The following is an 18586-nucleotide window of genomic DNA, read 5'->3' as shown; positions in this document are numbered from 1 at the left end:
AGAACATTCTTTTTTTTCCTTTTTGTCGTTTCATGTTTCAGCAAACTTACAAATTTACAAGTTTAGGCCGTTTTGATTGAAGAGCAAAAGCCTGTTCAGTTGGAACTTTTCTTGTTTACAGGTGCATTGCGGATACCTTGTTGTGTAATCAAGAGAACGACTGTGGTGGAGTCAATGGAGAGGAATATTCGGACGAACTTGGATGTCCAGGCGCACAAGGTAAGCAGTCAAGGGGGGGAGGGGGGTGGGTGATGTAGATTTTTTCTTTCTCTTAAATGCGCCCTCTTCAATCCCATTTGCCTGGGTTCGGATTGTATGATAGGTTACTCTCCTTCATGATAATTGATTGAGAAGTTCCAAGAATTTTCTGGGATTAGAATTAATTTAACCTTTAGTGCAGCTTCAAAATAGCAGATGATTGGCTTCTTGCTTTTAAATTGAATCTGTGTTTAAAATATCATCTGTGTTTTCTTTTTTATATATATAAGTAAAATCGATGATGTCGGCAAATTGAAACAAGGATAGCCGGTTGCTGTGCAAGGAGCACAGACTGTTCCGAACATATTCTTTGAAAAACTACGAAAAAAAATCGAACGAGAAATTGTAACTGAGGCATATGAAACAGCTTATAGCAAAATTGGAAAATCGGGCAATAATTTTCTTTTTTTTTTGTAAAAGTTTTTTTATTCCAAAAATAGCGCAGAAAAACCTTCAAAAAATATCTATGATGGGACAGTGAATTTTTTTGAGCTTACTAAAAAAGGTAGCCTCATTACACTGTCATATTGTTTTATGACGGGGGATGGGGGGTTGGGCTACAATAGCGAAATCTGAAATTTTTTCTTAGAAATGAAAATAAACAATAACTAAATGTTGCGCAGGCTGCAATGGAACCCAGTTTGCGTGTGAGGATGACACCACTTGTGTGAATAAGGCCAAGATATGTGACGGGGAGAACGACTGCGACGACTACTCGGACGAGGAGGGGTGCACAGTGGCGCCTTCTGATGTCTGCAGAAACGACGAGTTCTACTGCTCTGGGGTGGGTGCATTCATATAACTCGGTGATAGGCCAAGAAGCCTAAGGGCCAACAAATCGAAGTTAAGATTACCATTCCAACAAGCCAAAAACTAATATTGTTCCGCAGCCTAACAGATTTTCACAGTAGTTGTGCAATTGTTATATAATTTTGATGTAATTTGGCTTCAGGGTATGGCGAGGTGGTTTGTAGATATGGCGGATTGTCGAATATCCGCGTATAATTCTTACAATTTGATCATTCCGCATCCATTTATCAACCCCCTTTCCCCTTTTTTTGCAAAAAGGGAAAAATTCACTACTATGTACAAGATTCAAATACCCTTAACCCTTAATTTTTTTTAAAATTTGTTCCTTCCTGACGCGGTTCCTTCTTCAAAGTTTGTTCCTTCTTCAGATTTATTGAAACTAGAAAAATGAGGGTACCGTCCTACTAGCATACGGCCGTTAGCGCAATTAAAACTGAGTTTGTTTACTCACATTTGCAACTAAAACTTAAGCCGATGCATGCGAGTATCTGCTTACTTTCAAATCAGTCTATATTAACGGTGGGTATTCACAAGTACCAAAATGATAAATCAGTCTCATTTTCACCAAAACAAAATCAATCCCATTAGTACCAAAAATATTCTATTGGCCGAAGACTACAAAGCCGAATATTTTAAGCTCTTGGTTTGAGGTCGTCGGTGGGAGCGCTACGCGCGCGTCGCCGCTTCGCGGCGATAACCGGCTCTTATTTTCGTATAGAGTCCTACCCTTTCTTGGCAAGCTCGCAACACGTTGGCGCGACTGCGACGGTCGCTATTCTGCTGCTTAGTTTTCTTCTGTTTAAACTGTAGAAAACTAATGTAATAATTTGTTGGCTCACAATTCGACCAATCAGAAAACGAGTTGAATAATTGGACCGATTTTTCTATTTGGTTCAAACTAACGTTGGTACAAATGGGCCTTCACCATATTAATTAAAATGGCTTGAATTTATTAGCTTTCGTTGAGATTTTCCAAAAAAAAATTTGAGATTTTTGAAAACTCAGTTCTGATTGAATGAAAAAAGTTTCCAACATTCGGTCCCTCCATTATGAGGGACTCCACCTTTTTGCTTGTTTTGCTTACTATTAAATTCACTGCCTATATCAGACCTGTATCCTTGTCATTCACCTAAAATTGATCAGTATACGGTACCAAACAATAGCTTAAGAGCATTGTTAGGCAAGAAATTATATTTTTTGTCGAGTAAACGATATATTTGAAAAAATTGATATACTTGAAAAAAAAATTACTTTTATTTCACTTCGTCAATGCGTGGTCTTCTGTAACCAAATTTTCAAATTGTATCTGCGGCTCCAGATACTTTTTATGTTCATCATTGTTTTTAAGCTGATTTTGAATATAGCTTCAGAAATTCAACTTTAAAGCAATGTTCGAGGTTGAAGTAATTTCTTAAATAAGAGTGATATTTTACAGAAAAAAAAGACAAAATTTGCTTAAAAAATACTCTTTATTAAATGAATAGAGATTTTGTGAAATGCTTGCTTTTTTAATTATAACTAAAAAAGTAACTTAGGTTTAAGCAATTTATTTGTTGGCGAATAAATAGGGCTGAAAAAATGACAAGCTTGTTGTAAGAAGTGTAGGTAGGGGGCAGTACAACAGTGCCGAAGTACAACAGTGCCGAAACGTAAAACTTAGTTCAACAGTGCCGAAAATGAAAATTTTGTTCAACAGTGCCGAAAATATGAACAAATTTCAACATATTAAGTGCGGCAAACAAAAATTAAACGGCGATCGCTTACAATCTTAAGTGGCACTTAAAGATTTTGGGAGAGAAAATTTGCAATTTAGAAGTTTTAGCGCCTAAATAATTGTTTAATTTGCAGTTGCAGACATTTTTGCGCCAAAATTGGAGTGATTTTCTTTGATAATTAGCGTCAGTAATTTCTCGCTCTTTAGAAAATGCGTTTAAGTTATTTTGAAATTTTCCCGCCTTTTTCGGCACTGTTGTACTTTGGCACTGTCGAACGCTCCCGTAGGTAGGGATAGTCAATTTTTAGAGGGCTAATTTCATTACAGAGAGACCAAATGAGTGAAAACATTCAATCAATCAGCACCCTTCAAACATTTGAAAACTGGCAATTTTTTTTGCTTTATCAACAAAGTTTTCGAACACTGAATTCTGATTGGCTAACTTAGTTTTCGGACGTTGGTATTTAAGCCAGCCAGCCGAATTAACAACCAGCCGAAAATACGTAAGTGTTATATAAAGGTTATGTAACAATAATATAACAATTATGAAAGTTAAGCAACTTCATTCATATGATGTAACTTTTCGGCTGGCTCATATACTCCGCGCATTTTCTGTTGGTTTATACTTCGGCTAGTTTATTTGTTTTCTTTTTGGACATTTGATTTTCCTGGCATGAAGGGTTCCGCCAAACTTGATATGTGATGAATTTCAGACGGCAGGTACGTTCAATTTCGACAAGTGTATCGATTCTTTTCACTCTGGTGCCAATACAGAGACGTGTGACGGAGTGAACAACTGCGGCAGTACTGGATTCGAGGACGAATTGGGATGTAAAGGTAAGTGAAAAGCAGAACCAGTGTTTGCAGGAATTTTTTTCGGAGCTGAAGTTTTGGTCTTTTTCTCGTTTTGTGAGGGTACTGAAAAATAAAAAAACTGAATAATTCGCCTAAAATGTATCTAAGTTGCTCTTAACGTAAGAGCCACTCAGGGTTCAACTATTTTTAAGGTTTTTAGACTAAGTCAGTTTTTGATTTTTATAGCTTTCTTATAAAAAAAGAAAAAACCATTATTTGAAGTTGGCACAAAATGGCACAAAATTTGAAGTTAATTTCTATAAAATTCCGATTTTTTTTGTAAAATACGATTTTTGCAGTCATTTTTGGCGCGCGCTTGCTTTGAAAACTTAGTTTACAAATGCATCTAAGTATGTTTTTTTTCTTTCGTCAATAATCTTTGCGCGTTGCCCGCAAACGAGGAAAAATCTCAGCACAAAAAATAGCATGTAGCTCTTAATCATAGGTGCAAAACAGCGCTGCACCTTAAAAGCTGAGCAGCTTGTATGTTTGACATTTCAATAGCGGTTAAATTGTGCTTATCTTGAATTTATATAGATAGGGCCGAATTGCTGCCATTATCTGCGACCTATAGCAAATTATTCGCAATCAAAAAATGTCGTTTTTAGATTAATTAGAATTTTTGACACGGTTTTTTACGCACTTAAATGAGTAAAAAAAGCTGCTGACGTCAAAAAGATCAACTTTGTGTTAATTGACTTCGTTAAGATTTGTTAATTGAATAGAAAATTGCTAACAATTTGGCAAGAACGATTAAAACACAGTTAATTTCTCTCAGCTGATATTTATTTAGATGCGACTATTAACTGTGACGTCGATGAGTGGCTGTGTCGAAAGGACTCTACATGTGTGGACATCACAACTCCGAATTACTTCTGCGACGGACTCAACAACTGCGGCGACTTCAGTGACGAAGACCATTGTAAGCACTCCTTTTCCATCTATATGCCAAGAATTGCGTGTAGCGTCGTCTCAAAGTCCCATCAAAACACTTGTCGTCTTAACGGCTGTCGCCTTATTTGCCGGTCACTGTTTTCAAGATGCATGTAAGGTATCTTGAAAACGATGACCGGCAAAAAGACGACAGCCGTTAATACGACAACTGTTTTTGATGGGACTTTGAGACGACGCTAGATTCTGCACATTGTATTTCTGATAAATTTGAACAGCTTAAATTCGAAATGATAAATTTACATGTAATAACGCTTATTTGTCGTCTTAATGTCCTGTCGTCTTAATGGCTGGTCGTCTTATTCACCTAGAACTCACTTATGTGCCTAGTTCTTCTCTCACTTAATTTATCTGAAAAAATTACAAACGCCTATTTTTAGTGATTTTTGACGTTCTTAAACTGAAACAAAACTAAAATGTATCGAAAGTTATTTACGCCACAGGCCAATTTTCGAGAAAAAAAAACAACTCTTTAGCAGTAATCCGCTTGATTTTTTTTTCTAAAATTGGGCTAACGAAAACCTTTTTAGAATGACTTCACCGAATTTATGTTATTTTAAACATAGCAATAAAACATAAGAGTGTGAACAAGTGAACAGATTTAACCGCCTTTCGTAGTGATCAAGTGAGCAAATTTGAAGCACGTTTTTGTAAATTGTAGTTCCCTATTGTATGAACACTTTCAGGCGACGATGGGTGTGGCGAGGGTGAATACAAGTGTCCGAATCGCAACAGGTGTGTCAAAATGATTGGAGGAGGTGGGAGAGAGGTGTGCGACGGGGACAACGACTGCGGAGACTTCGCCGACGAAATTGGGTGGGTGCAAGTGGCATTTAACGTCCTTGGATAGATTAGAACCGGGGTGTAGCGACTTGCATGTGAGATGTGTGCTGCTTAGCTTGTGTAATTAGTCCCTTTGGTGCGGCACGCCAAGTTTACTTTAATAACCGGTGTTCAAATTTCTCTAACAAAATAAATTTGCCTTCAGAATGTATTCAAACTCCATTTAAAGCTTTTTGTTCGCAAATCAGAAGCCCGACATATTTTTACTAAGTGTTTTTTTCATAAAAATTTCGCAGTTTCAGTGAACAGCAATGGATTTTTGGGTTGATGCTTTTTATACCATCTGAAAAATATATATATCCATAACCTAAGCTCAAAAAAAGTTTCACTTGTAATTGTTAGTCGTTTGGCTTTGCTTGGAGGTTTAAAAATTGCCAATTTGCTCAATTTGGTATAAATAAAACGCAATAATTTTCCTATTAAAGCGTAAACCCAGACTTAATCCTTCCCTTAAACCAAGACAAAATGAATTGAGGTCAACTACCGTGCTGATTTAAAATATTCGGACGAAACCAATAAAATTTAAAACGCATTTAATCAAATTGGGTTGACATTAGACAAAAAAATGATGACGACAAGACTTGCTTAAAATTTCAGCAAAATTAGTATAGTTCAATTTAGTTTGCAAAATTTGGGCTTAAAATTTAACCACAAAAACGTCCATTTTCGGTTTTTTAGTCGAATAAAATTTATCTCAAAACTATTGGTTCAATTGCTGACAACAAAGTATCAAAGCAGTAGTGGATTTAGGGGGGCGGGGGAGGCGAACGCTTTCTTTTCAGGGATTCGACCCTCTGCCGACCCATAGGGTCCCCCCTTTGGTACTTTTTAAGAAATCCATTTTTGGCCGACCGACCATTTTTGGCCGGGCGCCAATATATACTAATTTTAAAGGGGGAGCGCGCGCCGAAACAACGCGATTTTTTGGTCGAAATTTTCAAAAAATGCCTAAAAATGCTTTTTTTTTCAAAAATTTGCCTGCACAAAAAACAGGTCAAAAAAGCCGTTTTTAGGCACTTTTTGGAAAATTTTGCCAAAAAAGTCGCGTTTTTTGACGCGAGCTCCCTCTCAAAATAAGTATCTATGCGCGCCGAAGGCGCCTTTAGAAAAACTTTAGAGTCGGTCGGCCAAAAAAGGATTTCTTAAAAACTTAAAAAGTATCAAAGGGGGGACCCTCTGGGACAGCAGGGGGTCGAATCCCTGGAGGGCGGGGGGGGGGGCGGAGCGTCCGTTTGCTTGCCCCCCTCCCCTAAATCTGCCCCTGATAAGAAGGATATACATAATTGTCTCAGTTTGGCTTTATTGATTTTATTTTTGTTTGATAGCCAAAAATGGTCAACTTTACTGGATAAAATACCACTTTTTTTAAATTTAAAAGCAAATCTTATGTTTTGCGCCAATTTTTAGAAATTATACCTTCTTAAATTTTGCTGGGCTATATAAAAGGCTCACTTTTATTTACTTTTGTCACCAACTGAACCAAAAGTTTTGGCGTGTTTTTGATTGACAAAAAACTCAAAAATGGACATTTTTGGGGTTAGTTTTAAAAACCTAATAATCGCAAAATAAATTGCATCATATTAATTCTGTTGAAAATCCAACCACATTTTTATCATTTTTTTATTTAAAGTCAACCTAATTTGAGAAAAACGCGTTTTAAACTTCAGCTTTTATTCGATTCATTCGGATAACGAACAACACTGTATTTGTCTTGAAAAAAGTTTATTTTAAACGCCGTTTTGGTTCCAAAAAACTTGAATTATTTATTGGTAATTTTATGTCTAAGAATTCAATCTGAATCATTATACGTTATGTTCTACAAGTATATTACAATTCTACTTGTATATTAAATCTGCGAAATGTTTTACCTACCCGGGTTGACTTCCATAAATAAAAAGTTCTTTTTGTACAATTCGATAAAAAAAATTTCTTTGGAAAAATATGTAACATTCGGTTTCATTCGAATACAATGTGTTTCTGTTTCACAATAAAATTACAAATATCAATTTTTGGGGCCAAATTCAAATCTGGACTCAAAGAAAAAACTCAAAAATTTTGATTCTCATTTTTATAAGTTGATGGATGGAACTTGTTCAGATGTACCAATGGGCCGAATGGTTGTGCCCCGAATCAGTTCGACTGTGGGGCAATAGGAGGTGCCGACGATCAGAAATGCATCGCATCTGGAGACACGTGCAATGGCGACAACGACTGCTTCTATACAAACTCCTACGTTGACGAAATAGGCTGTAAGCACAAAATATAGATTTGAACTTAAAAAATTCCAACACCGACAATCATGGTTAAAAAAAATTTTACTCACTTTTACCGGTTTTTTGGTAGCAACATTGGCGACTAGAGAAAACCCTAAAAAGGGATTTAATAGCTTAAGCAAACTATCAATGCAATATGAAATCGAGAACGATCCAAATTGGTGGTTACTGATTTAACTGAAAAACAAAAAATATTCTGACCAATTTTCTCGACTCTGTGGAAAACTTTTTGAAATATACACTTTTACTACATTCAGTAAAAGTGTATATGAATTCAGTGTATACTACATTCAGTTAAGCAAAGTGTATACTACATTCAGTTAAGCAAATTTAACCTCACACCCCCCACCCCCCCCCCCCCCCCCCCCCAAAGATTCGACCGCCTGATTACCCAAAGGGTATCCTGTTTGGTACGGTTTTAAGAAGATACCCATTTTGCATGACCGATGATTTAACTTTTTTAAAGGTACCTTCGGAATTTTCAGTACCAATATATACCCCTAGAATTTAATTTATAATTGTAGGCGGTACTTGTAATGATGACGAGTTCAGATGCAAGATCTCCACCCCTCAGCAGTGTGTGAAAAACACTACTTTGTGTGATGGAATCAACGACTGCCACGACTTCTCAGACGAACAACACTGTTAGTACCTTTACTGTTCACGCCTTAAATTCGTGTGAGAATAAACCAGCCAAAATATAAGCCAACCGAAAATGCGCAGAGTATATAAGCCAGTCAAGAAGTTTTCTCTTTAACCATTGATTTATCGACTACCATTTTACGAACTATTGTCGATCATTACAGATAGAATTGATTTTTTTCACCAAAATGTATGAAGGATTATATACAGTCCCCTGTATATAATCTGTATATGATACCTAGATTATCTGTATAAAAAACAGCCTGTATATAATCTGCAGATAATCTGTTGAAAATCGATTTTGAAGGACAAAAAAATCTATTATATTGCCTAAAAAATAAGTTTTGCTCTTCTAAAAAATCGTACATTTTGAAAACAAGAAAAAAAATTTGAATTCAAATTGAGCAAAATATATCTTTGAGTGAACACAAAATTATAAAAATAAAAAAATGAACAACGGAGTCTCTTGAACTACGAGCCCAAACCCCTCTATGATACCTAGTAAAAAATCGTCACCCTATTGAGAAATGGAGCAATGTTAAGACGTATGCAGATATTGAGCTGATTAACAAATTTCCCCCTTTTGCAATGGAGTGAAATAGTTAAGGAGATCCAAAAACAATTTAAAAAATTGTACTCTGAATATTTTTCTGAACAATTTTTTTTCACGCTGAAACTTCTTCGGCTGAAGTGAAGAAGCAGTCCGACAAACCAGCAGCTGCGCATCAAGGAAGACTCCAACTGCGACAGTGACCAAAACAGCATAACAAATTTTAATTGAATTTCATCAATAAATCAAACAACACAAGACAAGACAAACTATGCGCGACTAAATGCACAGTTTGCCCACGCGCTCAGCTAAAATTATGCCTAATGAGCGCAGTAAAAGGATCTTATTTAACCTTAGTGATTATATATCGAAGATGTACTGTATAAATTCTTTACAAAACAAAATGAATGCTATTCGATTATCTAACGGTCATAATCGAAGTATTACTGTAAAAAAAACTTGAATTACAATTTCTAAAATCTGTATATTTTTCATTGGATAATCAATTTTTTTTTCTATTTTTGTCACTTCGCAATCATATGAATGAAATTGCATAATTTTTGTGGCTGTCACATACTTATTACACAACTACTACATAATACCTAAGTGTTTTTGACTGGTTGATGCAGCGTCTGGTGTATACTTCGGCTGGTTTATACTTCGGCTGATCTATACTTTCTGTGGGTTTACGTACCACCAGTTGTAAATACAACACTTTCTCTTGCAGGTGCTTTCGGTACATGTGGGGCTAACAAGGACCATTTCCACTGCAACAATGGCTCTAATGTATGTGTCCCGGAGGGTGCAGAGTGCGACGGGTACAAAGACTGCGACCTCGGAGAGGACGAACACGGATGTAAGTGTCAGAGAACTTAGTACTCGCATTTGAAGTCATTTGACGTCAGGTAATAGACATAAAAAAGTATAAGGAATATATTGTTATGAGATCACTTTCCATTTTTCTCGAGAACAGTTAAATTTTTGGTCAAAAATTGTTTTTTTTTTCTCAAAATTGTTCTAAGTTTTCACAAAAACTGTTTTTTGAACATTCGCCATTTCAGAAACATACGTAGGCACTGAAAACTCTTTTTAAATTTAATGCAAAACAAATTGAGTATTATAAAATACTGAATCAGTAAAGCAAAAAGTTTTAGTGCTTGATAGTTCTGCTGCACGAAAAATTTTTGATCAATTTTTTTTATTGGCAGTATATCATTACGAGCTCGAATTGCGCTCAGACTTGTGTATCTGTCCACGGTGTTCATTTTTAAATCGATCATGATCGAACTTTCTTGCGCTTTGTTGCACAGCAGCCGGCTGTCCTTGTGTATGTTGCCCGGGTCGAGGTGCTCGACTTATGTTTCGACTTTGAAAGTCGAGCAAGTGCAGTTTTGCGACTGAAATTCCGCTGTCGAGAAGCTATTTAAGTCGAGCACTAAGTCAACATTCTTGATTTCGGTCGAGAGAGTCGAAACACAAGTCGAGCTCCTCGACCTGGCTATTGTCAATTTTCAAGCACTATAACTTTTAGCTTTCCGGATTCAGTATTTTATAAAACTGAATTTATTTAACATTAAATTTACGAAGAGCTTTCAGTAACTACATATGTTTCTGCGAACTCAAAAAAAAGTGGAGAATGAAAAAAAAAACCGTTTTTTTTTGTGAAAAGTTAGAACAATTTGGGTCACTTTTTCAGGCTTCATTGGTACGTCGACCACGCAGTCCTGTGACTCGTCCTCATTCTACTGTGGACTGGGTGCGACTAATGTCCTTCCAGCAGACAACACAGCTGGATGTGTGGCCACTAGCAAACTGTGCGATGGCTACAACGACTGCGACAACTTCGGAGACGAGATCAACTGCGATGACAAACTGGCAAACACCTGCGGAGGTAGGACACGTTGCGTAATATATATGACAGCCGCAAAAAAGATAACTCGGAAAATTTAAGAAGCTCACAGCAATCATTCAGAAATACCTTGTACCATAATTGATGAACCAATCGGCATGAGAAAAATAAGTTGAAAAGTATAATTAAAATGTTTGTTTGATTCATGGGAAAAAAGTGAGTTTTAAGCCTAAAAACTCCTGAAATTTTTAAAAAAATTTTAAAAAGCGCGAGAAAAAAAAAACATTTTCGTCTCATAACCACATAGTCCAACATTTTTGCTAAAAATTTTTGAACGGCATTTATAATGTAAGATTGCAATCTGTGTGGTGTTGTGGCGCATCGGTAGTGATGCTGCCCAGCAACCATATTTTTGCGGGTTCAAATCGCACGCTCGCCGCAATTTACAAGGTGACATCTTGTAAGGTTGCCATAGCTTAGTTAACCTTAAATAGTTAACCTTCGGCTTAGGCCTCTGGCTGGTTAATTAAAAAAAAAGCGAAAACATAAAAAATTCATGCTCTTCAAAAATAGGGCCCTAGGGCAGGGCACACGACAGCCCTTTTTCAGCCCCTTTTTAAGTTTTTTCTAAAAACAAAAATGAAAAACTATTTAAAATTACTTTTTCATTTTTACACTAGCCAAGCGAGTATATTAGTACGAAATTTCTTTTTTTTCTTCACCTATTCCAATTTTTGCTAACACTTATGGGGCACCTCTACAGTATTTTCATAGCATGTGCTCTGATATTCAAACAGTAATAAGTAAACACTGTTGATGCATTTTTAATTCATCAAATGAACCGAAAAAAATGATTTGTTTCAAACAACATAACAATAATGAAAACTCGATTTCAAAAATTTTCTAACTTATTATGTCTGGCAATTTTTTGAAATGCATGATTTATACATATTGTGGTTTTATGCTTTGCGACTTGTTACATGCAAAGTTAGCGTGGATGCCTTCAGTTTGTTCTATTCCAAATTATTACTGGCGAAATTGAGTCTAATTGTATTTGGTGCCAATTTTGCTGAATGGCATTGGAAATTGATTAGCATATGTAGCTGTTTTATTCATGACTAGTATTTTTCGGTTGTTAAGCTTGCGTCGCTGAGTGGCTATTGCGTGAGACTCAAAGTATCTTGATTGCAGTAGGTCGCAGATTCGACTCTTACACATAGCCAAGTTTTTCCTAATTCGAGGCTTATTTCTACTTTTCTTATTTTACTTGATAGAGCTGCTTTTTGCTCGTGTTCTCGTAAGTTTTTGCGCAGTGAAGCTTCGCCTCAATGTATAAATTGCTTTAAAACATGCCAGCGTGAACAAGTGAACAAGTTTTCACAACATTTCTTATATGCAAAAAACCGCGTGAACAATTCTTGAACGCCTTATTTCGTAGTTTTACAAGGGGATGGAAAACTGGAAAAGAGCCCATATGTCTTCTGTGGAACCATTTATGATTCCATGACAACGATAAATTATTGCCAACCGTTGTGTAAAAACAGCGCTTTTCCCTAAATAGATTTTTTACTTATGTTTTTGTTTGTTTCAGAGAAGCAATACGAGTGTTTCGAGACAGCCAACAGGTGTGTGGATGCTGACCCAGGGGGGACGAACCTGGTCTGCAACGGGGAGAACGACTGCGGATCATTTGAGGTAAACATTTCTCAATTTACAACTTGAGGGTGGATTCAAAAAGTTTGGCTCAACAAATCAAGCCTTTCTATCATCAAGAAAAGTCAGAAATATCAAGTTTTTTTTTTGAAAAAATAGGTCCTATCTGATGAAGTTTAAATGACAAAAGACAGTCACGTGAAATTAAAGAAATTCGTGCTTGAATCAAAAACAGTCATTTTATGACAACCGTTAGAAAAACAGCCAATTTAGTCAAATCAAATTATGAGTTTCCTTGTATTTACAAAACAACTAACAAGTATCTACGCAAGATGCGCTGACTATCTGAAAAAAAAACGTTGAAAAAGACTAAATGTTGTTGCAATTGCATTTCTCGCTTTTTAAGGCCATTTTTTGTTCATTCAGAAAAAATTGCTTCACGATTTTGCAAGCTCTAATTTTTCAAATTTCATAGAACGAACAATCAAATTGGTTGACAGCGCTGGGAGCCAATTCAGTTCCGATGCTGTTAAGAATCGATAATCATAGTGAACACTTTTATATAGGTCGTTTGACATAATAAAGAAGAAGTTTCTTCTTTTTTACGTGAAAACTCTAAAATTTATTCAGGCTCAAATTTTTCGCGGTTTGAATTTTGATTTCTTTTTCATTTACATTGTTTTTTTTTGTTGAATGGAAATCAGACTCCACTTTTAATCAGCAAAATTGTGAATTTCACGAAGAACGTGATTGAACTCTAGTATCAAAATAGGATTTAATTTTCAGATTTGCCAGCTCAAAAAAATACCAATCAATCAAGTCATCTCAAATAGAGTTAATTTTACTTTGAAAAAATCGCTAATAAACTGTTCCAGTAATTTATTAGAGTTTCAAGGAATGATATATTCTTGTTGAAGTCAAAAATTTGAGACTTTTTTAAAATAAAACACTTTTCCAGTTAGTTTGCATTAATTGATTCTTTTCCAACTCCCATGTATACTATGGTCTAATTGAAAATTACGAAATTTGAATAAAGCTCCAAAAATATTGAAATAAATTATTTATCAAAAAGCTGCTAACAAAAATCATTCACTAAGATCGAAAGTTCATTGTTGAGTCAACTAAACAACAAAGAAAAGCAAAAGTTCTAAATTAAAATTTCAAAAGCATCCTTTCAGTGGAATCTCGTAGGTGCTCATAATATCTTGTTTTTTTCTTTTAATTAAAGAAAACTTGATGTACCAAAACGCAGTAATAGTGTCAAATTGTTAGGAATTGACTTTAAATGCTCGAGTAATTGTCGTGGGACTAGGTACTGTACCAGACCGACCTTTTACCAGACCGACCTTTTACCAAACCAACGTTTCACCAGACCACAATGCAAAAATTCAATTAAGATAAGTTTAAGTTAGAGGAAGATTAGAATGGAAGCGGTTTAGAACAAACAAAAATTCGCTGAGAAACCGTGAAATCATTGTCTTTAACCAGACTAAACGGCGACATTATTTCTATCAATCAACTTTGTTTATCGAGTCAGGTAAAAAGTCTATGTAATAACTATTTTGGTAAAAGGTCGGTCTGGTAAAAGGTCGGTTCCCGATTGTCGTGTTGATCATTAATATGAAAATAGTTGTGCTATGCCACTCAAAACTGTTTCTTTAGGTAGTCAAATTTGGTGGAATCCCTCACACGCGAAGGACCGAATGCGCAAAACTAAAAATCAGCCATTCAGATTTCAGTAATCTAAAACTTGGAAAGAAAGTTAACCTTTCCAGGGACTGAATATTGATATTGGCTGAATAAAAAAACGGCAGAAATTTTTCAATTTGTCACTGACTGCCACCGAATTGAACAAATTTTATATTTCAAGGGCCATTTCTTTATGAAAGAAGCAAAATATTGTTTCTTTTAATTCATTTTAATTGAAAGGCAATTGCTTCTTTTTAAAAATTGACATTCGACTACTTTTGTTTTCTGTCCTTCGCTCACGAGTTTTTTTCGCCCATTCGTTCCTTTGCGCATGAGAATAGCCCCTGTCAGATTTCTATAACGGACGCAAAATCGATTGGGGTTTTGACTGGAAAATTGAAATAATTCTTCTTCCAGTAAATTACTTTTTCGGCGCTAAATTGAACAAATCTGCATATTGCTGCGCTTAAACCAAGACTACGACAAAATCATAAGTCTTGAAATTTTGTTTTTTTTTCACAAAAACCGTCATTATCATAATCACATTTTCTTGCTATATAAAAAAATCATTAAATTGTCGAGCTACAGGGTTGGAAAAAATCAAATTTTTATTCATGAATTGGCTTAGTTGTATTTATGAATGCATTTATGAATGCACTTAGTTTTATCTGCACTTTCAGAGGTCAGTTGGAATTAATTCGCTAAAAATCGATTTGTATTCTCAAATTAAGAATTCGGAAATGGTGCAAAAACTTGATCAATTTCCGCAAAAACTTGATGAGTTTTCTCAAAAACTTGACAAATTTCCACTTTAACCTGATACATTTCTCTCTCGAAAGCTCAATTTTTTTCAGTTATTTTTTTTTGTTGGCTAGCTTTAATTTGAGTCAATTCAAGTCTAATGTAATTTTAATGTGCAGGTCAGTATTTTGGGCAGACTTTCCGTTATATTCAAATTAGTGAAATTCATAATAAACCTATTTTTGTGTGTGTTTAAATATCTGATTAAATTAACTGACATGAAAACTGGGAAAAATAAATTGGGTTTTTTGGAATTAGATTTTTTGGTTGTAAATAGGAATCATCTTTCATCCCTCTAAAACGATATGCTGTTCTCAAAACCCGGTTTTATTATAAGAATACTAAGAGGAGTTGCTTACAGATTCTGTTTAACTGATCCAATCGGCATCAAAAAAAAATAGTAACACCAAATTGACATGGTACCAATAGGCTTATTTCAGCCTGTCTACTAGCAATGCCTCAGAAAAAAGAAAAATTAACAACTTGTTGCTCCGACTTGAAAAATGGGAAGGAATTTTGTATTCGGCTGTCTTTTATTTTTGTCTTTTTTTGTTTTTCTGTGCAAAGTCAGGCATGACGAATAATCATCGGAATGAATTGAATTGCATATCATGTTGAAGCCCATTCAGCTGTGATTCAAGAGACAATGAAAATTTTCGAAAAAGTGTCACAGTATTGAGAACAACACTTAACATTTTTGATTTTTAGGTCCTAATTCGAGCAACCAAAGCGAGCGCGCTGGCTTACAAAAGTTGATTTTAATAGCTAAACAGCTCAAAATGATTTAATTTAAACCTTAAAAGTTTAGTTTTACTGGAGCAAAACGAATTTTTGCTGCCAAGTTCAAAAAACTGCCAACAAAATTGAATATATATTTGATTTTTTTTACAAAAATTTTGTTCAACTTTGCTTATTTCACTATGAATGTCGAATATGTCAAGTCCTTACTTTTTGTTCAGATTTTTTTATCACATTATCTAGGGAAACTTAGAAAAAAAATTGAAAAAAAAAATATTTTTGTTGTATTTTCTAAGATATTGGTCGGAACACTATTTGCTATTTGCATAGAAACCGACTATCCTTATTTTATTTGTTTTGGCAGTTTATTAATATATTTCAGAATGCATCACTCTTAGGGTTGCTAAAACTGTTTGATGTTCTTGCAATTTGGTGCTACTTTTATGGCAGTCGGTCACAATTATGACTTGTGTCTACAGTGCTGATTTAAATTAACCGGACAAAACGCGTTAAACTTGAAATTTAAAACGCATTTTTCTCAAATTCAGTTGAGTTAGGTGAAAACTTATGAAGACAAAAATTGCTTAAAATTTTGCTTAGAATTAATATGGTGTAATTTGTTTTGCGAAATTCCATTCCGAAATTTTACCCCACAAATGGGTCATTTTGGCTTTTCTTAGTAAATCAAAAATTACGCCGAAAATACCCAATCGATCACAGACATATTTATATCAAAGTGAGCCCCTTACGTAGTCCGTCCAACAAACTTTAAACAGGGTATAATCTCCAAATAATTGTATAAAATAATTTATTTTTGTTTGATAGACAAAAAAGGTCATTTTTACTATATAAAATACCAATTTTTAAACAATTTGCAATTTTTTTTTGGAAAAAATACCCTTCATGAAGTTTGTTGGAATACGTAAGGGGCTCACTTTGAAATAATTATGTCTGTGATCGATTGGGTATTTTCGGCGTAATTTTTGATTAACTAAGAAAAGCCAAAATGACCCATTTTTGAGGTAAAATTTTGGACCCGAATTTCGCAAAACAAATTATTATATTAATTCTGCTAAAATTTTAAGCAAGTTTTGTCTTCATAAGTTTTCACCTAAACTCAACCCATTTTGAGAAAAACGGATTTTAAATTTCAAGTTTAGCGCGTTTTGTCCGGTTAATTTAAATCTGCACTTTATATGTATCAAAATGAAAATTATCAAAATGAAAATTTATCATAACATTTTAATTTCCCCCTCTAATCCCAGGAAGAATTGTCTGTGTATCAAATTTAAAATTAATTTAATATTTTTATTTTATTTTATAAAAAATTAACATTTTATTTTTCCCCTCTCATCCCAGGAAGAATTGTCTGTGTATCTAATTTAAAATTAATTTACTATGTTTTTTATCTTATAAAAAATTAACATTTTATTTTTCCCCTCTCCTCCCAGGATGAGTTGGGGTGTGGCACTACATGTGGGATCTATGAGATGACGTGTGCCAATGGCAACTGCATCACCACTGCCCTGGATGGCTCAGCTGAGCAGAGGTGTGACACATTCAACGACTGCGGAGACTACAGCGACGAGTTCCTCTGTGACGACATGATTAACCTCACACCCGATACTTGTACGTTTACGTAATAATCTTTTTTTTTCTTGTTGTATAAAAAAATATTATAAGGCGTATAATTGAACCTCGCAAGCGATATTTGTACGTTTACGTAATAATCTTTTTTTTCTTGTTGTATAAAAAAGTATTATAAGGCGTATAATTGAACCTCGCAAGCGATATTTGTACGTTTACGTACTAATCTTTTTTTTCTTGTTGTATAAAAAAGTATTATAAGGCGTATAATTGAACCTCGCAAGCGATATTTGTACGTTTACGTAATAATCTTTTTTTTTCTTGTTGTATAAAAAATTATTATAAGGCGTATAATTGAACACCTCGCAAGCGATACTTGTACGTTTACGATGTGATCATTGATTTTTATTATCATAATTATATTAAAAAATAAGTTATAAGGCTTATAATATAATTGACCCTCGCATCACATAGTTGTACGATAATAATCAAAATTTTTCATTCGAATGTCGGAACAAAAAGGTCAACAGAATCGTGGATCTGTGCCTTCATACGTACGTCAAAACCAGGATATAAATGTGAAAAAAATATACTTATATTTACTTGCGAGCAAATCATTTTATGCTCCGCAAGTAAATTAAACTATATTTTAAACTCCCCTTTCAACGCTGCTTGCACGTTGAAAAATTGTTTTTTCGAGTAATATACACATAAAATCATTCTTATCATTGCAATTGAAATAACAATGCAACCAAGGTGGCCATTGATCATGACTCATAGTCCTTCAATTTGACCTGTGAGTTCTTGGCAACATCTTCGAGCTTAAATGCTTTAATGGGTCAATAAACAGTGCAATTGGATATTTTGTCCCATATTTTTACATTAAGAAATGAGTGAAAAATTGATTTCCGACTTTAAAATGAGAAGTCATAGGGTTTAATGGTTGAGATTTCCCTCAGTTTGAGTAGGGAAAAAGATGTTATAAAATTCAGATATTGAATTAGATAAGATAGATATATAGATAGAATAAAGTAACGAATAAATGATTATCGAATCCAGAATTGAATGTATAGTTTTAAGGTATAATGTTTATGACTTGAATTCACACTTAAGGCTTTCGCAAATGACCGCTTCCGAATCTCAAGTGACAAACGAATTGGCTGGTGAGATTTGTCCTTGAATCCATTTACTGCACTATAAGTAAATAAATAAGATATAGTTAGATAAGACAATACATAAGTAAATAGAATATAATGAGGTACCGAAGGTCGCCTCATGACACTTCCCCCTCTAGAAAAAAATTTTATCTTAGTATAAATTTTGAATCAGGCCGGATAATGAGAGAGAAAATAAGCACCGGAATGGGTAAGTGA

The 18586-nt window shown here is 34.7% G+C and overlaps 1 protein-coding gene across 1 annotated transcript in view; it reads left to right on the top strand.

The window, feature by feature from the left end:
• LOC134853438 (low-density lipoprotein receptor-related protein 1B-like) overlaps positions 1-18586 on the top strand; it is a gene marked incomplete in the record, with an annotated part of 44763 nt that overhangs the window by 10747 nt on the left and 15430 nt on the right. The window contains 11 exon segments of the mRNA XM_063869437.1: positions 122-219; positions 882-1042; positions 3496-3619; positions 4431-4559; positions 5275-5404; positions 7529-7680; positions 8229-8348; positions 9624-9752; positions 10593-10787; positions 12337-12440; positions 17078-17255. Coding sequence (XP_063725507.1) covers positions 122-219; positions 882-1042; positions 3496-3619; positions 4431-4559; positions 5275-5404; positions 7529-7680; positions 8229-8348; positions 9624-9752; positions 10593-10787; positions 12337-12440; positions 17078-17255 — 1520 coding nt within the window.

Source organism: Symsagittifera roscoffensis, chromosome 8 (assembly GCF_963678635.1).
Source record: "Symsagittifera roscoffensis chromosome 8, txSymRosc1.1, whole genome shotgun sequence".
NCBI classification, from domain to species: domain Eukaryota; kingdom Metazoa; phylum Xenacoelomorpha; order Acoela; family Convolutidae; genus Symsagittifera; species Symsagittifera roscoffensis.
The sequence above is the reverse complement of the archived record's forward strand: the minus strand, read 5'-3'. Positions and strand labels throughout refer to the sequence as shown.